The sequence below is a fragment of the Helianthus annuus genome, chromosome 9 (genome assembly GCF_002127325.2).
Source record: "Helianthus annuus cultivar XRQ/B chromosome 9, HanXRQr2.0-SUNRISE, whole genome shotgun sequence".
Lineage (NCBI taxonomy): Eukaryota > Viridiplantae > Streptophyta > Magnoliopsida > Asterales > Asteraceae > Helianthus > Helianthus annuus.
This window is the reverse complement of record NC_035441.2, coordinates 186,729,401-186,755,716: the sequence shown is the minus strand read 5'-3', so window position 1 is coordinate 186,755,716 and position 26,316 is coordinate 186,729,401. Positions and strand designations below refer to the sequence as shown.

General features: G+C 36.1%; 2 protein-coding genes and 2 long non-coding RNA genes across 18 annotated transcripts; 3 read left to right on the top strand and 1 right to left on the bottom strand.

The window, feature by feature from the left end:
- The first annotated feature begins 1,198 nt into the window (after positions 1-1,198).
- LOC110880193 lies at positions 1,199-5,024 on the top strand. Of its 14 annotated transcripts, none has more exons than XR_002559257.2 (6): positions 1,201-2,206; positions 2,624-2,896; positions 2,998-3,135; positions 3,287-3,359; positions 3,917-4,050; positions 4,610-5,024. It is a non-coding gene; the product is annotated as an uncharacterized LOC110880193 (long non-coding RNA). The 14 variants fall into 14 exon arrangements; XR_004868254.1 differs by having other exon boundaries at positions 1,202-1,493; positions 1,994-2,206; positions 3,917-5,024; XR_004868259.1 differs by having other exon boundaries at positions 1,199-2,206; positions 3,287-4,008.
- Positions 5,025-7,956: 2,932 nt separating this feature from the next.
- On the top strand, positions 7,957-14,354 carry LOC110880195 (acid phosphatase 1). 2 transcript variants are annotated; one of them, XM_022128776.2, is made up of 3 exons: positions 7,957-8,408; positions 13,038-13,247; positions 13,375-14,354. In XM_022128776.2, the coding sequence occupies exons 1-3, from the start codon at positions 8,035-8,037 to the stop codon at positions 13,547-13,549; spliced, it is 759 nt and encodes a 252-aa protein (XP_021984468.1). In that variant the 5' UTR covers positions 7,957-8,034; the 3' UTR covers positions 13,550-14,354. The 2 variants fall into 2 exon arrangements, with proteins under 2 accessions (XP_021984468.1, XP_021984467.2); XM_022128775.2 differs by lacking the exon at positions 7,957-8,408 and adding an exon at positions 11,365-11,767.
- Positions 14,355-15,762: 1,408 nt separating this feature from the next.
- On the bottom strand, positions 15,763-17,301 carry LOC118482291. The gene is made up of 2 exons (XR_004868248.1): positions 16,517-17,301; positions 15,763-16,382 (listed from the first exon to the last, which is right to left on the bottom strand). It is a non-coding gene; the product is annotated as an uncharacterized LOC118482291 (long non-coding RNA).
- A 6,463-nt stretch (positions 17,302-23,764) lies between these two features.
- LOC110880196 (acid phosphatase 1) lies at positions 23,765-25,640 on the top strand. Its single transcript, XM_022128778.2, has 3 exons — positions 23,765-24,171; positions 25,009-25,218; positions 25,306-25,640. Exons 1-3 carry the CDS (start codon positions 23,798-23,800, stop codon positions 25,478-25,480), a joined length of 759 nt encoding a protein of 252 aa, XP_021984470.1. The 5' UTR covers positions 23,765-23,797; the 3' UTR covers positions 25,481-25,640.
- Positions 25,641-26,316: the final 676 nt, after the last annotated feature.

Here is a 26,316-nt window from a genome sequence, read left to right as displayed (position 1 = left end):
TTTTTGACTTTAACCCAAAACTTTTCATTATTTGCAATTTAACTTCACAACTTTAGTCACTTATACTTTTCATCTTTCGCAAATTTTCGTTTTACGTATAGTTCTAATTTTTTCGAGTTAATACGACGCAACGTGCATGTGTGGTTCAACGCTTTTACCTCTATTTTTCCATGTTTGACAGCTTCGTCGCAACACGCATATCCTAGGTCGAGTCAGTGTTGGTGGTCAATGACGGTTGTGGGACATTAATACTATTTGACACCGTTTTACGTCCTGCCGCAACGCGGGGTGTGATTTGAGGGGTTTTCAAAGAAAAAATGGTTATGCATATGGTTGTCGTAACGTTGGCTTTGGGGGTTTTCCAAAAAAAAAATTGATTTTTTTTACTTTTCACCCAAAGGTATTTTATAAATTACTTTTAACTCAAAACTATTTGTTTTTTTTATTTTTAACCAAAACTTTTTATCTTTTGCAATCTATCCTCATAACTTTTTTTACTTTCAACTTTGGTCCTTTATAGTTTTTATTTTCCGCAAATTTTTCGCTTTATGCTTGGTTCTAAATTTTGTGACTTAACACATCGCAACGTGCGTCTTTTGTTTAACGTTTTTACGTTTCGTTCTAAATTTTGCGAGTTAACACGACGCAACGTGCATGTATGGGTGAACGTTTTTACATCGTCTATTTTTCCCCGTTTGACAGGTTTAACATAACATGCGGGTCCTAGATTGACTTAGTTATAACTAAAGAATCTCCGCCGCATTGCGGCGGGTCGCAATCCTAGTTTTAACTAAAAAACAATAAAAGAAAAAAATTACTTCAATATAAAAACCAAGGAGGTAATAAATCAATTCTTATTCTTATTATATAATAATAAAACAAAAGCTACAACCTTCTAAACTAAGGGTACAACTAACTAAAACATGAAACACCAACTAAAGTAAATGTACAAAACTATATGCCTTGAAATGTTACAAATTTATATTATATAAATTTATATTATATAAATATAAATAACATTCATGGTTCATGTGAGAGTGAAATAATCATTTTATATAAATCTAACATATTATTATTATTATTATTATTATTATTATTATTATTATTATTATTATTATTAATAACTATAATAAGTAAAGGGAATGAACAGTAATTTTTATCGTGGTTTCTTCTGATTTATCTATTTGGACGGTCATCCCCCTTTGAGACACGTATCTTCACTTTTTAACTCTTTTTTCAACCTCATAAGAGAAGTGAGAGAAAGGAAGAAAAGGGAGAGACAAGGGCGGTGACCGGAGGGCCACCACCGTCACACCACCACGACGGACACCGTCCGGTGTCTCTGTTTTGTGGGTTTCTTGGAACCTGCCTGAAAGATTGTACGATGGGATGGTTCATATCCAGGCTATTGAACAGAAGACATGTCTCTTCTTTGCCTGTTTGCCGACGACCAACCACCCACTACCAGAGAACCGCTGCTACTCAACCGTCTGGTTCGTTCACATTCACTTTCTTCTATCTGTATTCATGTGAGAAAATCACAAAATCTGCAATTTTGGGGTTTCTTGATCTTGCAAACTAGAAATTGGGTTTGTTGGGATTTTCTTTTTTCGTAGGTGAAATCTTTGGGTTTGTTTTGCATGGGCACTGAATTTTCAATTTGGGGGTAATTTTTTACCGCAATTATTGAAAATTCTAGGGTTCATGACACAGAGACTAGAGACTGTTTAGATATAAAATGAAGTTCAGTAATATTTTATATACTATACTACTCAATTAATAGAGCAATGGAAATGAGCAGTGGTTTTGGTCTTGGTTTGTTCCGATTGAACTATTTGGGCGGTCATCTCCCTTGAGACGCCTGTCTTTGGCTTTAAATCTTACCCTTTTTTTTACGAAGAGAGAAGGGTAGTAACCAGAGGGTCACCACCGGCGGATTCCGACAGTCTTGGCGGCGACGAGTTTAAACATAAAATCTTTGTTGATGTTTTAGGCGACGGCAACTGGGATTCTTGCGAGGTCTCGGCCTTTTGCCTACCCAACGATGATGGTGGCTTGCTACTTGGTATGGCAACTCCGGTTGCAACCATAGCGCCACTGAGCAGGTTAAAGGATGATCATGATCTTTTCGTATCTGAGCTGTGATGAATTCATATAATGACTGTAAATCGGATGTTGATTTTGCCTTAGCGTGGGCGCGTGAAAGGTATGGATTTTGTTTTATGTGGGTTTTTGTTGCTAGCTGTACTTTGAGAACATGAGGAACATGAACATTGTACCAGAGAGAAAATTAAATAGGCCATGATGATGTAAAAAATTCAACTATCTTGGTTGTTTTGGCTTGGCAATTTGATGATTTGCAGCCACAATGAGGTAGTGTATTTGAGCCTACGAAACACATCTAACCAAATCAGATGTGTTCATATTTGAATTTTACTGTTGATGATGTTGCTTTCGGTGCTACTCTTAATAGATTGATTTGGGTTTGTTTGTTTCTATCAATTTTGTTCCTTTCTGTTATAGGGACTTTTGGGTTTTTTTATGGGTTATATTGAAATAAACAATTTAACATGTTTTAGTTTGTGTATGTAGTTGTTGACTTTTTTGGTGCAAATTGTAACAGATAGAAAATTAAATGGGCGGTGATGATATAAGAAAATCCTCTATTTTCGTTGTTTTGGCGTGGCAATCCGATGATTTGCAGCCACAATGAGGTAGTATATCTGAGCCTTCGAACACACGTCTAAACAAACCAGATGTGTTCATATTGAAAGTTTACTTTTGACGGGTGCCGGTGACTCTCATCGGTTGATCTAGAGACAGAATGGGAGACTTGAGGGTGATCTTGAACAACCGCAGCCTCAGAGACTTGAATCGGTGTTCCGGCGAGAGTCCGGTAAGCTCTTATCACCTGCATGTCTCTATTTTCCTGTAGATCGGATCATATAGTAACTAAAGAATCCTAAATCGCTGTATCTACCTTCGTTGAAATTGAAGTACAGGAAAGAGGAGCAGAGAATATGAGAGGGATACGTCGATTCAAGATTGATTTCTTCGATTTTTATACTACAGATTCAAACACAATGGAGACGATTAGGAGAGCTTTGCACGCAGTTTCATTATACTCTAATGATCGTAAGCTTCTTCAATTTCATAGGCAATTTTATAGTCCCCTTTTTATTTACCCTAATTTTTTCGTTTGATTGAAGCTGTCAACTAAAGTTAACAACCGCTATACAGTTTATGTGTTTTAATTACCTTATCTTTTGCTTTCTAATTAAAACAGAGAGATGTGGGATACATTAAGGAAAGGTCTATTGAGCTTGGTCCGCAAGACTGCACGTCATCTTTTACTTAAGGTAATGTTGGATACCAAATCATCAATAGATAATTAGAAAGTTAATGATAGCATTAGGGTCATATGGTTATGGTCCTGATGATTCCAGCAAATTTTTAAAATTTGACACAAGAGGTATTGTGTTAATTCTTCACCATTAATAATAAAAACAAGTTCTTTTAAGGATTGTCCTTGGTTATAAAAAAATCATTTACACCAGAGGTGTGAGGTGGTCAGGAGACGCCTCAGGGCCTTGAGATGGCGCTTCATACACATTACGTCGAATTTAGGGCCCGTAGAAGGCTGATATGTAAAAACAACCAAACGGGTGAAGAGATTTTGAATGGTTACTTGATAAAAAGGTTGACATACATAAGAGATGAGAGATGCAACTTTTGGTTGTACATAGAGCAACGTTTCGCGTACGTGAAGCTCTTGTCTTATGCCTCGGCTTTCAGGGCCTAAACTCCTCATAGCGCCTCGCCCTTGCTAAAACCAAGGGATTGTTCAATATTTTCTTTTTGGCAGTTTTTTTCCCTTTTTCTTTCTTATATCTTAGTGTTACCAATAATTTTGTAGGACATGATCGTGGGTACATCGTGGAACATATTCATGCCAGAGACAGTCGAGTCTCTTTTTTATCTCTGATATTTGACTGATAAGGCTATAGGGTATGGTTATGTTCCTCATGACCACCATTACCCTTTACATAGGTGTTAAATCACTATCCTCTTTATTTTTTTTAATTTATTTTTGTCTTAAAATTATCAAATGGGAGGGTTGCGGTTGTCGTGGTTTAATGCTGGCGAATCACCATGATTTAATGAGGGAGTGGTGTAGCGCATGAATAATGGTCCTATGTGGCAAATAATGACCCAACAATGACCCCCATACCCCTTAGCCTAATATCAAGAATGATACAGCTAAAACTTTCTGAATTGGCAACCGTTTTTCTTTTCAGTAAAATGTATAAACATTAAAAGCCTTAAGCCGATAGCGTTACTGATGATTTGGTTGTCAGGCCTTCAGTTTTACTTTTACCTGTTATGCGAAAGATTTGGCAGTATTTTACTCACTAATACAGTTAAGTAGTTCAAAAGCACATAAATACTAGGATTTATTAACAAAACTGTTAGGTATTACTTGATTAATTTATTACTTCTGTTTATAAAAGTACCTGTAACTTCTTTAAATCGCATTGATTGGGGCCCGGAAAACTTAACATAGTTTCCATATATTTGTGTCATGATGTTATTTTGTTTAATAGTGTAGGAATTCTGATTGTGTTATCGCTGTACTAATTTGCATTGAAGTATTAAGGAATCGTATCCGAAGTGACAAGTCCAATTAAGATAATGATAATGCAGTCTGATTGGAAGTCATGAGGTCCGATGACCATGGTAAGGTACGTGAATAGGAGGGTGTGGTGCATGGTATGGGGAGGAGTTGTAGTTCCTTCAGATCATTTTCCATTGCTTAAGAGAGAATTGAAAGGTGGCTTAAGGAGAGCTTTAGCTTCAGACTATATATACACCTTTTAGGATGCTATATGTAATATGCTTATTCTGGATTGTGTAAACAGAAGACTTTTTTTTGCTTTATCTGTTAGTTTTTTTGACATTCCTGCATCAAATTGCATGTACAAACTTTGGAAGTTGAATGACATCTTTATTATAAAAGAAGTTCACTGCAAGTCTTGTCTAAACAGAAATCACGATCGTCAATCATTGCGGTTTGATAACAAACCAAATTATTCATACCTAAGAAGACTTTTCCGGTAGCTCATCATTCGAGAAGGTTTCTTATTGAGTTTTGAACATGGATCGATTGCGCGCCGCAAAGCGCGCGGGGTTTAAAACCTAGTTTTTTTAGAGTTAATTGTCCGGATAGTCATTGTGGTTTCACGTTTTTTTACGTTTAATCCTCATTTATTGGAAATAGCAGGTATGCTCCCTACGCTTTGCTCACTTGTTACTTGGGTAGTCCCTAGGGAGTTTGATCAGTTAAATTGGTGTGAAATTACTAAATTATCCTTACTAAACATTAAAATCTGATTTATTATTTAAAATGATTTAAGTGGGCCCATCCCCATCACTACCCAACCATCCTACTCTTAGACCGTGGGGCTTGGGTTGGGGCTTGGGTTGGGCATTTGGTGACACGTGTAAAGGGAGCCAGCCCACTGCCAGGTTACGTGTCCGCGGGGTATGGCGGGGCGTGGGTTGGGCGGGTATAGAAGATGGGGGGATGGGGGGACCAGTTTGAATTTTAAAATTCAAAATTTTAAAACAACCGCCTGACGTGGCGGGTGACCCAATGAGAATCAGCCAGCTCGCTTCGCCATACCGCCCCACGCCCGGCTTGAAAGCCAAGCCCCAAGAGGCCACGCCACAACCCAAGCCCACCCAAGGTGATGGCTTGGGCGTTTTCCTCCAACCCATGCCCAAACTCCCGCCCCATACCCCATGGTCTTACCACCCACTGCCTTCATCCATCCACCATTTCTTCACTACCCACCAAATCAAACACCTAAAACCCCACCACTAAAAAACCATTTCTTGAAGTTGCGTCTCATTGCTTCAACTGTAGTAAGTGGGTGCTCCCTTTAGATCTAAATGTTCCTCCTGCTCATCATCATTCCACACAATAAGAAGCCAACTTGGAATCACAGATGTGAAGGTTAACGCCAACAAACACTTTCGGAAAACTTTGACCGCTGTAATCTTTGCCATATTCTTCCGGCAAAATTCCATCTTTGATGTCAATTTACAAAATCAACCAATTTACAAGTAAACGCCCAAAACTCAAAACTGCCAATCGATGTTGATGCGAATGTGAATATGAGGTGGTCTGGTGGTTTCGAGGGTGGTAGATGGTCGTGATGATGTCAGGTATGGTGGTTGATGTTGGTTAGGGCTTCAAATGAAAGGGAAGGGAGGTGGTGTTACGGTGATGGTGGTTGAAGAGGGTGGTGATATATGGTTTCAGGTGGTGGTTATTTTGGAATGAAGAGGGGAGGGTGAGGTGGGCCTAGGGCTCAGTTTTAACTTAGTTTCTTTTGTTTTATATTGGTGGGGCTCACTTGATATTAATTAAAAAAATTCTTTATTAAGTTTATATTTATTCGTAAGGGTATTTTTGTAATTTTACGTATAATTAACTGAATAGCTTAACGTCTATCCAATGTAGGGACTATTCGAGTAACAAGTGAGCAAACCATAGAGAGCATACCTGCTATTTTTAAAAGGTGAGGACTGAATGTGAAAAAACGTAAAACCACAGGGACTATCCGGGCAATTAACTCATCTTTTTACGAAAGCTAGTGTTAGACGCAAAGATGCAATTTTTTGAACTTAGACGCAAAATTTGTGACTAATGTCAAACCACATGCACTATTTGTGTAATTAATTCAAAAAATTTATACAACGTTAAAAAAGTTAATACATAAATATATGAATTCGTTAGAGACTTAACATTAGAATTCGTTGGAGACTTAACATTATAAAAAATAAAGACTTGTTAAAAGAGTACTTAATATTTCATATATCAAGTCAGTCTTTGCCCGAGTTTAAAGGCTAATTGTAATGGTATAACGCCCATGAATACATGGATGATCCTCAGGGTGTTATCGGCGTGATACACCGCTCTGTCAACGGTGTTAAGGGGGTCAAAGAGCTCTGGCGTTAGAAGGTTAACAGATGAAAGAGGAAGAAGGAATGGGGCTCCATGCTCAGGTTGACCAATCACATATTTTTTTTAATATTAGATTTATATATTATTTTAACAAAGTAGACGGGTAGTGGATAATGTAAACTTAATGACCTATTACGTCCTATAAATGAAAGAAAGTGAGTGAGAGCTCATGATGACTACGTGACAGACTGACAGTAATGTTGGAATTATTTTATAAGGTGACGATTAAATCATTACACAAGTTCTAATATTGTGTACCGAAGAATAGAAATAATGGATATTGCACCATTCTATAACCAGAATAAAAACAAAATCCGTATAATGGATATTGCACCATTCTATAACCAAAATAAAGTTAACAAAATCCGTATAGTATTTGTCCATTTTCATAATTACTCCATGAAAGAGGACCACAAGGAGGACCACAAAAACTCACAACTCATTCTTATAAAGATCACGTGTGAAATTGTAAGAGAAATCTAATATAATGTGTGACTATTGTTTTTTTCAAAGTTTAAATCCTTTATTATTTATAGTCTAAAGCTAACAGGTTAGAAAACTAGAAAGTACAGTTTAACATATTATTTTTATAATGATACAATCATAACTCTTCTTTTGAATATATTTGTGTTTACAAATACACACACAATTTATATTTTTTTACAGAGTAAGTTTCACTTGGAGGCTAATCTTTCGTAAATGCTTATTGAATATACAACTTTTCGCCTACGCGATATTTTCTGAAGGAACGAGAAGTGAAGCGTGAAAGGCGATGTTCTCGGACAAACAAGTAACACCAAAAAAAAACAAAAAAAAAAAATCTGATGTATAAGAAAATAGTCGAAATAAAACAAAAATACTTTTATTTTAAATGATTGAAGTGGTAGACTAGTAATATATCACAAAAGAGAGCCTCTTTAGGCAAAACACAACTTATTTAACATGATCTATGGTACCTATTCACAATGCAACAGTAGTACTAATTAATACTACGTACTCAAAACATGGGTCTCTCGTTTCTTATCCTTATGGTGACCATTGCAACCGCAGTTGCATCTCCTATCCACTTGCTAATGCCGCATTCTGGCTCCACCGGGCTCAAACACTCCGACCTTAACTGCATGAGCTGGCGGCTGGCCGTGGAGACCGACAACCTCAAGGGATGGACCCAAATTCCGACATCATGCATAGAATATGTCGGGCATTACATGCTTGGAAAACAATACCGCGAGGACTGTGATTATGTCTTTTCTGAAGCCTATGAGTATGCCAAAGGCCTTAACCTCACAGGAGACGGCAAGGACGTTTGGGTTTTCGATATTGATGAGACCACACTATCTAATGTCCCATATTACGCTAGCGATGACGTTGCTTTCGGGTAATAACTTTTTTTTTTCTTTGCGTTTCTTTTACACATAAATAACTAAATACCATCTAACGTTACATTTGCAAGATTTAAATAGGATCAAGCACCATAGCACTATCTCCTAGCATCTTTAGACTTTAATCAATCAAAAAGATTTAGATGGAACAAATATGGGTTCTGACGTACATGAGAAGGGTATTTGTACCCTCTGGTTTTGGCGGTTAACTAACTGACATGCCGGTTTGACTTTTACAATCTTTGACTTTGCTAAATTACATAATAATAAATTAATAATACTAAATAACCTTTAGGATTTCTTGATTAATAAGGTTTCCAACTACTAGACCACCATGTCATAATATCAAACTAAAGATATGTCGATTCATCGGTGTCTAATGAGCCAAATAGTTAAAGCGGTCAAGGACCGATATTTGAGATATTGATTATCGCAGTGGGATATCGGTAATTTTAATATGATGCTGAATTTATATATATAGCAATTTAACACTAAAAGTATACTTTCGCAGTGGGATATCGGTAATTTTAATATGATGCTAAAATTTTTTAATATATTTTGAAAGTGGTTGTGAGTGGAGGAGAGAAAAGATAATGATAAAGGTATAAAAAGTATTATTTAATTGAAAATGAGTGAAAAAATGTAGTATTTTTTAGTGTAATTTAGGGTGAAAATATGGTGGAATGAATGTGAATGCTCTTATATATCATCTATAGCGTGACATCAATAAGTAACTGCAATCTTGTTTATAAACTCTTATATTAGAGGTGGTCATAATTTTGGAAAGAAAAATTATACACAAAACTTGCATGCCTAGTGTCGAAATATTGCGACAAATATAATATTATAGTCGAGTGGTATCTTGGGATGGGATAAGGCTTAGGGACCATTAGGTCCTGGGTTCGATTCCCACAAGGGGGTTTTTTCCAAATTTATTGGGTTTCCTTTTGAATAGGCATATATGCATTATCGTCTAGTGGAGATGGATATGATCAGATGGTTCCGCTGCTGGTGCGATAATACTTCAATGGTCCGTCAGTGATTGAAATTTACGGTTCAAAAAGAATAAATAACTAAAAGTGAAACATTATATTTGTTCCATTAACTTTAATAACTAAAGATTAGTAGTGTAATTAGATAATTAGTTAGTTAATTACCAAACGGCAAAGATGAATCGCTAGCCAAAGCTGCTCCTTGCACCTCATCCTCGCTTTCCTCAACGCTATCCTTGAACTATCCACACGATTCGGCTGCTCGCTTCCCATTCCTAGCATACACTTATTCTACCACAACATGACAATTTCTCTATATAATGATTTAGGGGTTTGTACGAATTTTTTACGTTTGTTGCTTGGCGAAACCATTGGAGTTATGATGTTAATGTGGTGTTGCTCCCATTGAGGTCAAAGGTCCCAGCTTTGCCGAAGGTGGATTTGGTGTAATTAAGCCCTTAAAAAAATCCTTTATAGTCATGAGCTAAAATTAACATAAATAATTATAGATTTGACAAGTTAGAAAACTAGAAAGTATAGTTTAATATACTATTTGTATGGTGTTGCAGTCACAACTCTTCTTTTGGACATATTTGTGTGTACAAATACAAAGATTATAATATATTTCTATAGAGTAAGTTTCACTTGGGGATAAGCTTCCTTAAACTGTTAAACGGCCCATTATACATAACGAATCAGCCTTAATATCTTGTAAGTAGGGATGTGCAAAAAACTGGTGGGTCGGTTATGGTTATCAATTTTTCCATACCCACCATAACCAAACCGAACCGACATGTAATAAATCTTTGTAGGATTTAGGACTTTTCACCGTATTTTTAAAATTTTCTGTTTTTGTTTAAAGATTTTTAGTACTTATAAGTTTTTCATATCATTTTGTGGTTTTGGTTGAATGTTTATTTGAATTTATGGAATGTACATATCACTTTATTTGTATATTCGATAATAACTGGTATTAATATTATAGATTATATGTATTTTTTAATACTATGTAATATACTAATATATACATACATGCAATAACAATTTATTCCATGTTAAAAAATTAAGTTATTCTTAGCTAAGCTAAATACACGGTTAACCACCCATAACCGACCCGCTATAACCATCAAAACCGAATAACCATAACCACTATAACCGATCGGTTATGGTTATGGTTATCCAATAACCGACATCGCGGTTATGGTTATAGTTTTTAGTCAAAACTGACCCATACACACCCCTACTTGTAAGTTTGATATGCCCCTCTAAGCAAAGGGAGGGAGCAACCTAAAGTTTGGAACATAAAGAACTACTTAATAAAGATCTTTGTAAGATGATTTTTGTAAATGTTGATTAAGTGCATGTTTGGGTAAGCTTATTGAAACAACTTATTGACTTATTGGCTTCTTGAAAAAGTCAGGATTTTGTTACTTATTGACTTATTGGCTTTTCCTCCTCACATACACCCTCTTTGCCAAACATCATTTTAGAGCTTATGACTTTTCAAAAAGCCAATAAGTCAATAAGTTGTTTTAAAAAGCTTACCCAAACATGCCCTAAATAAGTATGTTTTATCTAAGCGATATCTTTTGAATGTTCAATATACAGAGAGGCGGACCCACCTTGTAACAAGGAGTAACCTCCGTTGCCCCTTGATGCTCCAAGAGTAGTGTAAATTTTTAATAAATTTGACTTTTTCTGATTTCGTTACCTTTTTTTTTGAAAAAACATTGCCCAAGATTTTCGAAATACACTACTAAATCTACGTAGTACGAGCAAGAAAAGTAAATTTTGATACACAAAAAAAGTAGTTGTACTTTGATACACAAAAAAATAGTTGTACTAAAAGAAAAATGATTTTTACTTTTAATAATTGAAGTGGTAGACTAGTAATATATCACAAAAGAAAGCCTATTTTGACAAAACACAACTTATTTAACCATGTTATATGGTACCACTTCAAAACGCAACAATTGTACCATTCAAACCATGGGTCTCTCGTTTCTTATCCTTATGGTGACCATTGCAACTGCCGTTGCATCTCCAATCCACTTGCTAATGCCGCATTCCGGCTCCGCCGGTCTCAAACACGCCGACCTCAACTGCTTGAGCTGGCGGCTAGCCGTGGAGACCGACAACCGTAAAGGATGGACGCAAATTCCCGGATCATGCGTAGACTACGTCGGGCATTACATGCTCGGCGAACAATACCGCGCAGACGTAGATTATGTCGCAGCTGAAGCCTACGAGTATGCCAAAGGCCTTAACCTCACCGGGGATGGTAAGGACGTGTGGGTTTTCGACATCGATGAAACCACACTCTCTAACCTCCCATACTACGCTAGCAACGACGTTGCTTTCGGGTAATAACTATATTTTTGTTAGCAATTTTTACACTTAAATGCCACCTGACACGGGGCCCGCCCAACGTTTTTTGAGGGCCTAAGCAAACGCAAAAGCGGGGCCTTTTGAATTGGTATAAAAAAAAACATCGGTTCTGCTTTTGGCCTAAGTCTCAATCGCAAGCACAATATCAAAATTAAAAAATTCAAATTATTAAGGGAAATTGGCATGTAATAATCTCATCTATACCTTATTGGCCATTAATAATCCCATCTCAGAATATTCCCCCACCAGTCTCACCTTTCACCTATTTTTCCTACAATGGTCCCCCGTTAAATAAACTTAACTGAGTTAAGTTTTTTTCCAAATTACAAATAGATTTTTTATGGCTTTTGATTAGAACAACGATACAAGTCCATTGATGTCAAACTTGCGTTGAAACGGTGCTCCAAACGATGAAAACAGCACTTCAATTCGGGTGTTTAAATTTCCAATTAACCAAAATCAAGTCACTTGGAGCACCATTTCGAAATAAGTTTTACATCAATGGACTCGTATCATCGTTCTGATCAAAAGCACTAAAAAAATTGTTTGTAATTTGGAAAAAAGCTTAACTCCGTTAAGTTTTTTTAACGGGGGACCACTGTAGAAAAAATAGGTGAAAGGTGAGACTGGTGTGGGGAATATTCTGAGATGGGATTATTAATGGCCAATAAGGTCTAGATGGGGTTATTGCAGGCCAACCAATTATTAATTAGGGATTTAGGGCAAACAATGATTAAATGAATCGTAATATATAGAGATTCCTATAAAAATAGTTGTTAATCAACCTACATTATCCTTGTGACACCACTATTTCTCCTAATTTCGCCTCTAATGGCTCCCCCAATCGGCAACGCCATTGAGCAGAATGAGAATGTGCGACGTTACCTAGTGTTTGGAGTTTGAATTGGGCCTCTTTTATTTTAAAATTGTTTCTTCAGTTGGGCTTTGCAAAAAAATATAGTTTTTGTTTTGTTCATTTGGGCTTGATACTCTAATACACATACATACTATGCAAAGATTTTTTATTTTATTTTGAGGCCCCTATTTTTTGGAGGCCCTAGGCCGTTGCCTAGATTTGAAAGCCTTTAGGTCCGGACCTGACCTAATGTTACATTTGCAAGAATTTGAATGCACACCACTTTTGTGGCGTCAAGCACCATACCATCAGACCACTACATAATAACATTAAATTAAACGTACGTTGTTTTTTCATCGCTGTCTAATGAGTTGATGTTGTATATTCAGGTACATACCATATAATGCGACCAAGTTTGACGAATGGACGGCGAAAGGAGTGGCACCCGCGGTACCAGGGTCGCTTAAACTCTACAAACAACTTATAGAGTTGGGATTTAAGATTGTGTTTCTGACTGGCACAAGAGAAGCTTTCAAAGAACCTCGTATCAGAAATATGATTAATATTGGTTACACTCAGTGGGAGAAGTTCATCCTAAAGTCAGCATTTCACTTTTTAAAGATCATTATTTTAAGTTCACTTTAATAAATCATGCTTTTCATATTAAATAACCAGATTTATAATAAAAATAAGTAATCTAATGATAATTTTTTATAATGTGTGTAGGGGAGACAATTATCATGGTACCGCAGTAGAGTACAAATCAGGAAAAAGAAAAGAGTTGGAAGAGGCTGGATACAGGATTAGAGGGAACATGGGTGATCAATGGAGCGATTTGATCGGTACCAACGTCGGAGATCGCACCTTCAAAGTGCCCGATCCTATGTACTACATCGGCTAATCGACTCGACTTCATTCATGCTTCATGTTGCTTGTTGGTGCGAGGTCATTTGTATAAATAAGGCTTGTTCAAAGTCGAGTAAAACTTTCGTTTATGTAATAATTGGGAACTGAAGCACTTATTGTTTTGAATGATCATCTTCCTTCAGAAAAAACGTTTGTTCATCAATTTGAAAAATTCTTTACAAATTTAGTTATAAAAGCCTTCACGTTTGCGGTTGTTGGCTACAAATTAAAATTAAAAAATACAAATATTAATACTTTATTTAAAAATAAAATTCTTTAGAAAGAAAATACATATATTTATATAATATGAAAGACAAAGGTCGGTGGACCTTTGTCTTTATATGTATCTCACAAAAGAAAAAGTACAAGAGGCGTGTACGATCTATTGGGGTGACCTATTCCTCCATTCTCCGATCAAATCCTCCGCCGGAAAACAGTCAATTCCGGTAATCATCTCACTAAATGAACAACTGAATGAACGATTGATCGGTCGTGTACGTATGGCGGATAAGAAGAAGATCAAGAGCGAAGCTAGCAGCAGCACCAGTACGATCGAAAATGTCAAAAGCGAAAGCGTCGTCGTTGACGTTGGTCGCCGGAGAAGCTCCTGCGGTTAATGCAAATCCGGTTCCAACACTAGCATCACTCACGGTTACTTTCAGATTTCACGCACTAATTAGGTTTACTGTGGCTGTTTAATTTGTTGATTTCACTAATCTGATTAGACGTATATTATGTTACAAAAGATAATATGTGAATTGTGATCCTTTTGATGAATAGAAAGTGAACAAGTTTGTACTTTTTAGGGCCAAATTGTGAAAATTTGGGAACTGTTTGGGGCCAGGGTAAAAGTAAACAGATTTCTTAGGTCAAATTGTATCTTATATGAATATTTTAGCATGTTTGAATAAGGTGGAGAAAATGTTATGATACATGTATAACTTGATTAACAGTATATCTGTTACTATGCAGTTAACTCGGTGATATATCCGTTATCACCGATATATCGGTTATCGGTCCCCATGTAAAATATCGGTGTCAAATATCGTTCGGAATATCGGTACCAATATTATCCGATAATTGATCGATATTTGACTATATCACAGATTTTCCCGATATCAATACCTTTCTTCTTAGTTCTATCATTCGTATTTCTTCTTATTGCTGCCATTAGTGTTATAAGTCTTAATTGGTTAATTGTTAGTGTTTAATGTTTGTGTTTTAAGTCTTAATCAGTTCCTACTTGCTACAATTGTTAGCGTTTTGCAAGTTGTAAAAGGTTAATTTGTTAATGGTAGGAGAGTACACTAAATTGTTAGTGTTAAATTGCTATATATGTGTAAGTTCTACATGATATTAAATTACCGATATCCCACCGTGATAACCTCTATCTCAAATGTTGGTCCTTGACTGATATCCAGTTTTTTACCGCATTAACTGCTTAGTGTGTAGCAGTCTCAAATCAATTTGTTTGAGATTTAGCTATATAATCATCAAAAGTAAGGTGAAAGTGATCTGATACTAGGCTGAAAACATATAGGTTGGAAAAACCATCACTTGAATATTTACTTTCTTAGCATTGAACGCGTGGAAATATTCATAATAAAAGTTTAGGTAATTGCTAATACTTTTTCAAATCTTCTTTGATTTTGTCATGTATTGATTGTTTTATTAGACATGTGTTTTAGATATTCAAATCGTTTTTTAGAGATAGTTAGTAATTGATCCGTTGAGTACTCTATACTTCTACGCTTAATTTGGCGTACACAAAAGTGAGATGATTTAGGTAATTCTTCGACAAGTTTGAACTTGGCGAGTAGATTTAACAATTTCTCTTTAGTGTATACTTAAATTTGCAACAATCTAAATAGTAATCTGTTTCATTTCTTTTCTTCAAAGTTTTGAACCAACAAAAAGGCCCTTACACTTTCAAGTTTTTCCACTTTACACCCTTAATTTTTTGACATGAAACACTATTAACCCTTATATTTAAGTAAGTTGCACATTCACATCTAACTTTTCGGTAATTGACAACTTTGACCTTCTTAACCTTTTCTACTTAATAACTTGACACCTCCTTTGGTTTAAATGACTTTTACGACTTTACACGGTAACGTGGACAAATTATTATACTTTTTTTTATCTATGTTTTACTTATTTTGTGCATGTTCGTAAACTGTATTTGAAAGCAAGTCGGGTCAAATATGCTACGTTTTCATTTGATGGCGATGTAATTTTTTTAAGTAAAAAGTGGGGTCAAATATACAGTATAAATTCGAGTTACTTTAACTTTCGACGCCGCCGCAACGCGCGGCGGGTCAAAATACTAGTTAATACTTTATTTAAAAATAAAATTAAAAAAGTATACCTAAAATCGGATCGATAGAAGCTTTACCCAAGCCCGTGCAAGCGCTTCCAACTCGTCCGGGTTCTAAGGAATGCTATCCGCCTTCCTGCTTCCCTTTTCTTAATCTCTTAGAGCTCGTTTTTCCCCTTCTTAGTCTTCGTGGTTTGTGGTTGTGTTTCGGGTATGACATCGTCATCCGCGGCTAAAGAAACGAAATCGTGCTGGGGTGCTGTTTTAGTCAACGGTTGGAACGACAGCGTTTGTAGGCCTTATGATTGCATTTGCATAGCATGGTGATGTTATCTGTATTGCATTTGCCAAGGGTTTTGAAATTAACTAAAACCGCCAAATGTAAACAGATCCATCGGTGTCGTGTTGTATACGAATGGGCGTTGGGTCGAGGGAGTAGCGGGTGTGTTCCTCTTCGGGGTCCCCCTCCACGTCTGCACCCCGTTCCACATCACGAACCACACCTGAGGGTCTAAGTAGGCCAGTGAGCATTTAGTGGTGGTTATAATTATGGAAAGAAAAAAAATCCAGAAATATTTTGGGCCGTAGCGTCCGAAATGCGGTAAATAAAAGTGAGATTAGTAGTGTAATTAGTTAGTTAATTACCATGCATCACTAGCGAAAGCTGCTCCTTTCACCTTATCCCCAGCTTTTCTTAACGCTATCCGTACGGCGTAAACTATCCACACGATTCGATTGCCCGCATCCCAGTCCTAGCATACACTTATTCTCCCACAACAAGACAATATAGTCCCACACCCGCATTAAAAGTAAGGATACAGAGTGAGTGAGACAACTCTTTAAAATACCCCATGTGACATTTAAAATAAAATAAAATAAAAACATTTTTTCATTTATGTTTTGAAGCTACTTTATATCATCATCATCATACCATACCAGTAAATTCTACCAATAGCAAAACCAAAGGTAGCCTCTGAGGAAGGTAAGATTTAGACAGCCTTACCTCTACCCTGTAGGAATAGAGAGGCTGCTTACAGTGAGACCCTCTACTAGATAGTAGTTTTGCATCAAGACTTTAACATCAGACATATAACACTTAGCAATCGGGACAAAGACTAATTAGTACATGTGTTTCGGCTATCAACGCCATTACATCAGGCATATAACACTTAGCAATCGGGACAAAGACTGATTGGTACATGTACCCCCATGTGTTTCGGCTATCAACGCCATTACATGATGCATGATTAACCGTCCGCCGCTTTTAACGTTATTTCTACGAAATTAGTAAAATAACGTTAAAATTAGTGCAATTTCACTTTTACATCCTAAGCGCCCACACATATATACATTATATGTGCACACCGCAAGCGGGCGTATGAAGCTAGTTTATATGTCACAACTAAATATTTACTTCTGTCTGTATCAAATTCTACCAACATAACGCTTAATAGTGGAAATGTCAAATGCCTTTAAAACTTTTAAGAGGGATGAAACAATGTTGTACTGATATATATATAAAACTAAGGTGTTTTTTTTTTTTTTGTTATTATACAATATTCCATCGCGTTTCGGCAAATCTGTTTTGTATAAACAGGTTTATGTAAGTTTAACCCTTTTATGATTGGGTTGTGGCTAAAGTAATTGGCTCGTCAACCCTTTTATGATTAAAAAGGAATATTGTAAGTTCTACCCTTTTATGATTAGGAAGTAAGACTGGCCCAAAGCAGTTTCAACGTATGGGCCATGCATTTGGTACCCATAGCTTTGGTATAGTATTTAGGTAACCACTTTTCTAGAAATTCCGTAACAATACCGGTACGGATACCATATAGAGATGAGTATTTTGTAACGAGTGCCGGTATCGTACCGGTACCATATTGTACTAACAGATTTGATACGGTGTACAATACCCACTTTTCCAGAATTCAGTATCAGTATTTTCGGTACTGTTCGGTAGATACCATATATGATAAAAAAATAAAAGAGTAAACTTCCGTTTTGCTCTCTGTGGTTTGGTTACTTTAACGGTTTTGCTCCAAACCTTTAAAAATAGCCATTTTACTCCTTGATGTTTTGGTTTTGTTGCCAGTTTGCTCCCTGTGGGGAGCAAAATGGAAAAACAAACAATTTGGATGGAGTTAGAGGCGGGGAGCAAACTGGCAAAAAAACCGAAACATCAAGAAGCAAAATGGCTATTTTGAAAAGTTTGGAGCAAAACCATTAAAGTGACCAAACCACAGGGAACAAAACGGAAGTTTACTCAAAATAAAAAATAAAAAAATAACCTTTGCAATTACAATGGCATTGCTTTAAGAAAGGATAGTTTTACATTGCCAGTAAACCTTCTATAACAAAAATTATGACGTGGCATGCATTTTTTTGATGACATGGTGGTGTGTCATGTCAAAATGTCACCTATTTATGCAAGTAAACCTTCAATAACACAAATTTAACATTGACATTTACTTCAAATATTTACATGCTATACAAAGTTACTTACAATAGTCTCAGACAGTGGAAAACAAACAATATTTCTTACATATAATGAAAGGCAGAGAGCAGATCAAAAGTATAAACAAGTTGCCAAATCAGTTAATGACATAGCATGATAAAGGTTAACAAAATGCTGAATAGACTAGAAATGAATGAACTAACCTCGTCGACTTCTTTGTTGAAGGCTACTAACTATACCACCAAATGCACTCACAGGATCGGCTTTTACAGCTAACCTATACGCTTCAATCAGATCGTCACGCAAAGCTACCCCACAAGGGTTTGTGTGTTTTACAACGACACAAGTGGACTTTCTTTCTGTCGCCTGGTCAGCAGATGCTATAATAATGTGGAACACAGATCCCATAACTTCTAACACGTACACCATAGTAAATCTTAGGGATGTTCATAGTTTGGTTTAAAACCGTGAAACCGTTTAAATCGGTTTGGTTTTTCAGTTTTTTTTTTTTTTTTTTTTTTTTTTTTTTTTTTTTTTTTTTTTTTTGTCGGTTGGATTTGAAAAGAAATCAATGAAGATGGGATCAAGAGAAATTCGACGAGTTAATGAAAGGTAATATTCAATCGGTTATTCTTAACATGCTAATCACATTGGGTTGGTCTTTTTTGTTACTACTCGTTAGGTCTTTTTTAAGTGCTTTTTGAGAAAATCGGGTCGATGGAGATCAAATGAACATTGAAGAAACACCTATTTAGAAGATCGAGGGCAGATTGAAAATATATGTATTCTTAACATGTTAATCACATTTGGGTTGGTCTTTTTATGTTCCTAATCGTTCGTTCTTTGGTAAATGTTTATTTTTTAGAAAATCGGATCAATAAAGATCAAATGAAGATTGAAGAAACACCTATTTGGAAGATTGAAAAAAATATGTATTTGAATTTTTATTTATAAAATTGTTGAACTATTTATAGAATTGTATTTTGTTTTGTCTAGCTCTCAATTTTATTAGATGTTTATTGAAATATTGTAACCATTAAAGTTGAAGATAAAGCAAAACACAAGTCATCTCTTGCAGCCAAACAAGTTGGATATTGTGGCCCCCAGTAGGAGGTGTACAAAATAATTGGTTAATAAACCGTAATCGGTTAATTAACCGTAACCGGTTATTAACGGTAATCGTAACCGGTTGATAACCGATTGAGGAATAATCGATTGAGGAATAACCGATTAGTGGTTATTTTTAACCGTAGGTTGATAACCGGTTATAGTTATTTAGTATAGGAATCGATTATTAACTGATTTTTAACTGATTTTTTAACCGGTAGACCAATTAACCGAAAAATTCAAAAAAAAAGGCACAGAAACCGGTTAATTAACCGAACCAGTAAAGTAATTATTCGGACCAGTTAAAGTAATAACCGGTTAAAGCGTTAACAATTAACCGGTTATTGAGATTAACCGGTTTGTGCACCTCTAACGGTCCCCAATATCATATTGCAACCCACTTGAAAAGGGTTTGCAGCCCAAAATGTGTTGATGGTCCACAACAAAGCTTCATACCTGCGAAACCCATCTGGAACCAACACCTTCAGCCCAAGATGAAACAAGTGAAAATGTGGTTTAAACATTATAATTTGTCAAAAAAAAAAAAAAAAAAAAAAAAAAAAAAAAAAAAAAAAAAACTCTTTTTAAAAAAAAAAAAAAAAAAAAAATTAAAAACCTTTATCAATAATCAAAAACTGTCTCAAATCGCATGTCAACTTGATACGCATCGCTTAAAAGTATATGTAAACTACTTTATTAGCAAAGCTAAGTGAGTTTACACGGATTTAATATAAGCAATTAAACCCCAATACCTAACAACCGCACTAAAATACAACCAGACATATCGTGCGACGCCCTCGGCGTATGGTACACTGCCCCTTAAACTTAAATCAAGCGTATGGCCAGTGTATAACAATCCCACTTTAGCAACGTATGTGGTGTGTGCAAAAGTGTATATTAAAATATAGGGTTTTAAACAATGGGTTTTACATTTATAAAAATATTTTTAACCAAATACTACACACACAAAGGCAAGCGTACCTAGTGTACAGTGTATACGCAATATAACAAGGGTACGAGTGAGATGCCGATCCACGGGGCACAACATGCAACTTCTAATACTAAACCTATAAAGATATTTAGTCTAATCTAAAAAAGATTGTGAATTCAGTTATAGAAAAAAGGTAGCATGTCAACTGTCAAGCCCTAAATTGCAACCTAATCAACCAACGATTCATCAAGCACTTGCTAGAATGTCAAGCCCTAAATTGCAAACCACAGTCTACAACCTAAAGATAGCATACACAAATTACTCTATAACCAACACAAAGTGTTTAAAACAAAAGAGAAACATAATTGATGACGGGGGTAGCCCAAGACCAAATAAAATGACATTAATACATGAGTGCTTAAAAGGTAAAAAGGTTCAAAGCTTCAAAACCTGCGGAGCTGAAATAAAGCAACTCGGAAACAGTAAGAAGTCACATCTCTAGGTTGCTTCACCAACTCACCAACCGCAAAAGTAACGCAGGTCCACAGAGCACACTCTTTTATCCGCGGGGCAAAAGGCTTCAATCCCCGAAAGGGTAAGTCCCTCACTACAAGCATGGTCACTAGTCAAACACATTCCTCATTGAGAGATGTCTTCTCCTATAAATTCAACACTTCATTTACTAAGCAGACATTCCTGGCCAGCCCTGATTCCTAAGATCTCTGATCATTCACATCGAGTACTTGCTTCATGCAAGTCACTCCCTTTCACATCCAACACACATTCCTTTTGCTAGTTCATCCGAATCTGAACACATTTCAGAGGAGGATCTTTAGCAAGCAACAAAAATAAACTAGTGAACCTCTCTTCACGTCTTGCAAACGTGGGGGGACCCCACGACCTGCGTTAGGCAAAGTTGAACCCTTCAACCTTTTTGCCTAAGCAGCCCAGCTACTATCCTTAGTCTATTATTTGTTGCATCAACAATAATCATTTTGGCCTTTTAAGTTCTTCACTTTTCTCTTCCAATGCAGTTACAACGTAAAAATGTCGACTCTTGATAAGGGACCAAATTTAACACGAAAAATTACATAAATCAAGAGAACTTTAGTAAGGGTTGTATTTGGGCTACAGTTCAAGGTATGGAAAAGGGAATTTTAAAAGTGACTAACGTGCTAAAATCTAGTTTAGAAAGGCTAAAATGAAATAAACTAAGCATATATATACACAAACTGAACCGAACAATAATGCCTGGATCATTTTGATTCTTCACCTAATTTTACTTCGAAAACGTACTAGTCCAAATCTATACATCTATGTTCTGGACTCCAACCAATAGTTGACCTGGCTCATCCGTTGTGACAATTGCGACGAGATATATTTGTGGTTGCTACCTGAAACCTACTACCCGATTCACTGGCGGCGGTGTTGCCGATCGGGTAGTGGGTACTTGAACCCAAATTGGGTTGCGCCCCTAGCCCCCTTGCTAAACATCAACCGTTAACTTTTCATGATTTAACAGCCTACTTGACATAATTAATGTAAATAGGAATTAAGGTAGAGGATCCTGTACAAAGTGAGACTTTTGTGAGAAGTGTAAGATATAATTTGGGAATGACAAGTGTCATTTATCTTAATTAATTCAAAAGGGTGTATTACTAATTTTCCATTATTATCAATTAATTGATTTCCAAAGATAACTGCCAAAAACCGGCGATGAGATATATCAGGCGAATTCGAATTGTTCTATACATTTAATTGTTTACGGTAAGTTCTTGTTTTAGTGTTATATTCCCCAGTCAATAGTGTTATATTATGTACAGGCCATCTTTAATTTCCTTTTCATAGTGTTTTATCCCCATCAATAGTGTTTTATTCTATATAGTGTCTTACAGTAAACAGACAATGTTATATCTTTCTATAGTGTTTTATCATGTAATATACTGTTCCTTTCATAGTGTTTTATTCTGTATAGTGTCTTACAGTAAACAGATAGTGTTATATCTTCCTATTGTGTTTTATCATGTAATATACTGTTCCTTTTCATAGTGTTTTATCCCCATCAACAGTGTTTTATTTATGTATAGTGTCTTACAGTAAACAGATAGTGTTATATCTTCTTATAGTGTTTTATCATGTAATATACTATTCTTATAGTGTTATAAAAGTTGTTGTGAAGGAAATCGAAGAATTTATTCTGTACGAGAAATTCACTGATTTTTAGGAGATTGATGGGGGTTTTGAAACGGTTACCATAAATTCGCTGATTTTTATGAGATTGATGGGGGGTTTTGAAACGGTTACCATATTTGAAACGTTGGAAAAGTCACTATTGCCCTTCAATTTTACATAAGGTCCTTCTAATTAAAACACAATTTACATTTTTATACTCTATTGATCTCAACCATTAGATCAAATATCCAATGGTTTAAAACACTTCTTACCCTTCTCACATTTTAGACACTTTTTACCATATCCATACCCTAGGAATTAATACATATCTTTGTATTTTGAGTAAACTTCCATTTTGCTCCCTGTGGTTTGGTCACTTTAACGGTTTTGTCCCAAACCTTTAAAAATAGACATTTTACTCCCCGATGTTTTGGTTTTGTTGCCAGTTTGCTCCCTGCGGGGAGCAAAATGGAAACACAAACAATTTGGATGGAGTTAGAGGCGGGGAGCAAACTGGCAAAAAAAACAAAACATCAGGGAGCAAAATGGCTATTTTTAAAGGTTTGAAGCAAAACCATTAAAGTAACCAAACCACACGAAGTAAAACGGAAGTTTACTCTTGTATTTTTCTTCGACATCCATCAATAAATAACCAATGATCGGTTCTTTGTATTTAATGGACAACAGGTCTATGCCTGTCCATTTTCGTAATAACTCCATGAAAGACGAAGACAAAAATCCTAACTCATTCCAATTAAGTCACGTGCGAAATTCTTAGAGGAATATGATGTGATGGGTGATAAACATCATCATTATTATTTTGAATTTAAAAGCCTTGGCCTAAGGTTGAGTTTAACATATATAAATAATAATAGATTAAACGAGTTGAAAATCATAAAGTATGGTTTGATAATAAGATTGGGGAAAATGTTACAGAATAGTAATTAAGTTTTAAAAGTATTCTAATTAGGTCACGCGTATTATTTTTGTCCAAATTAAATAATTTAACATTTAAATCGACTCATACTCTTCACAAGTGTTAGACTGTTAGGTCTATCACCATTTTATGTTTGAGTAATTACTATTTTAAATTTGCAGTTGTGACACATAATAAATTTAAATTAGTTATAATAAAAGAAAAGGTATTGTGGCAGGCTCGTAATAAATCACAAAAGAGAGCACTTTTTTACAAAACACCACTTATTTAACCAAACGTTTGGTACCATTTCACAACGTGTATAATACACTTACCACTCAAAACATGGGTTTCTCACTTTTTATCCTTATCGTAACTATTGCAACCTCAGTTGCATCTCCGATCCACTTGCTAATGCCACATTCCGGCTCCGCGGGTCTCAAACACGCCGATCTCAACTGCTTGAGCTGGCGGCTCGCCGTAGAGACCGACAACCTCAAGGGATGGTCCCATATTCCCGAATCATGTGTAGACTATGTCGGGCATTACATGCTTGGAAAACAATACCGTGAGGATTGTGATCTTGTCGCGGCCGAAGCCTATGAGTATGCCAAAGGCCTTAACCTCACTGGAGACGGCAAAGACGTTTGGGTTTTCGACATCGATGAAACCACACTCTCTAATATCCCCTATTACGCTAGGGATGATGTTGCTTTCGGGTAATAACTATTAAAAAAAATTTCTTCTTCATATTTTGTATTCTTTTTTTTTTAACGACAAATTTCTTTTACTTCCTGTTGTCCGTGGACTTGAACCCAAGACCCCTTCCTCTCAAACTCAAGTATTTAAAAGTTTTGTCTTTGCCAATGAATAATCACCCACATATTTCGTATTCTAATAAAGGTGTTTAAAAGTTTTGTATTTACTAACGTGACCCACATATTTTGTATTCTAATAAGTTTTTCTTGAATATTCAAGTTTGTTAAAGAGTATATATTTGTTAAGTGCAGTATAGTAATTTTGTTATTAAGGTTTGTTAAGGTTCTAGAGTAAGGGTAGTATAGTAATTTTGTTATTAAGGTTTGTTAGGATTCTAGAATCAATATTCATTAAGGGTGCTAATGAGCTAGTGGTGGAGTGGTAAGGGAGAGACCTTGTGTTCCAAGTGATCCAAGTTCAATTCATGCCCCTAGCATTTAGTTTCTACGGCACCTGGTGATGATGGGAGACTAGGCGAGTAGGCGGCGATCGCTGGTTCGATCCTTGAACTGAGCGGGTTTTACCTCACCGCACTGTCGTGCCTTCGGGCGAGTGTTCACGGGCTTCGGCCCTAGGTGAGGGTTTTCCCCGGTTCGGAAGGCAAGTGTATCCCGATGTGGTGAATTTCGCCAGTAACCCATTTAGAAGATTCGTTTGCCGTTCAAAAAAAATATTCATTAAGGGTAGTATAGTAATTTTGTTATTAAGGTTTGTTTGGATTCTATATATGGTGTTATAGTTATTAATTTGTAATCATTTGAGCTAGTGAATATTAATATTTCATTTGTCACATAAAGGTTCATACCATATAATTCGACCAAGTTTAACCAATGGGTGGCAGAAGCAACCGCACCTGCGATACCAGGGTCTCTTAAGCTCTACGAACAACTTATAGAGCTGGGATTTAAGGTCGTGTTTCTCACGGGATCGAGGGAATATTTAACGGAACCTCGTAGCCGAAATCTAAAGGCAGTTGGTTATACTCAGTGGGAAAAGCTCATCCTAAAGTGAGCAATTCATTTGTTGGAACTCATTATTTAAAGTTTTATGTACAAATAATTATCTAATATATTCTTTGAAAATATTATGTGCAGGGGAGACAATTATCAGGGTAATGCAGTGGAGTACAAATCAGGCAAAAGAAAAGAGTTGGAAGAGGCTGGATACAGGATTAGAGGGAACATGGGTGATCAATGGAGCGATTTGATCGGTACCAACACCGGAGATCGCACCTTCAAGGTGCCCGATCCTATGTACTACATCGGCTAATTGACTCGACTTCATTCGTGCTTCTGTTTGCTTGTTTGTACGACTTCGTTTGTTTGTATAAATAAGACTTGTTCCAAGTCGAGTAAAGTAAACAAAGCACTTAATGTGAATGATTATTTTCTTTAAGGAGAAGATGTATGGTGGAGTTGATGTTTTGTTATTGGGGTTTTGGTGTTTGTAAGTTTACTAGCATCACGCTTACTAATGAAATATAATATAATAGGTGTTTCCACTTTTTAATGCGGTATATTAATTTCCGATGGTTGGATAGTCTTCCACCGGAATAATATAACTGGCTTTTTTTTTTGCCAAATCGATACGTGTTATAAACCAAACCGGGTTGGTTAATTTTGGTCAAACCCGTTTAGTGCCAAACCGGTTCAGGTTATAAACTAGTTACAGTAGGTGAACATTGAACTTATTTTAATCAGTTTGAGTCGTGCCCAAACCTATACCCTAAACTAGTTTTAATATTTTTTATTTAAATTTCAATACTTGTTATAAAACTAAGATACAGTAATTGACATTCACTATTTTATTAAATATTTTAAAACTTTAGAAACCCATAACACATTGAAAAAAATACAAGTAATACTTTTTCAGGTCTTATTTTTATCCGTCCGTATGGTGATGTGTGTAATATTTGCCACCCGAACCCCGAGCTATAGCGTAGGTACTTATCGATTGCACCTTCATCGTCAATCATTGGGGCCATCAATCCACATTCTATCTTCGTATTCTATTTCGTCTTCGAATGAGAAAATATGTTGTATGCGTCATGTCGTGTCAAAGTGTTTGATTGGTAAACTTTCTTAAATCACGAATTGCACCATTCC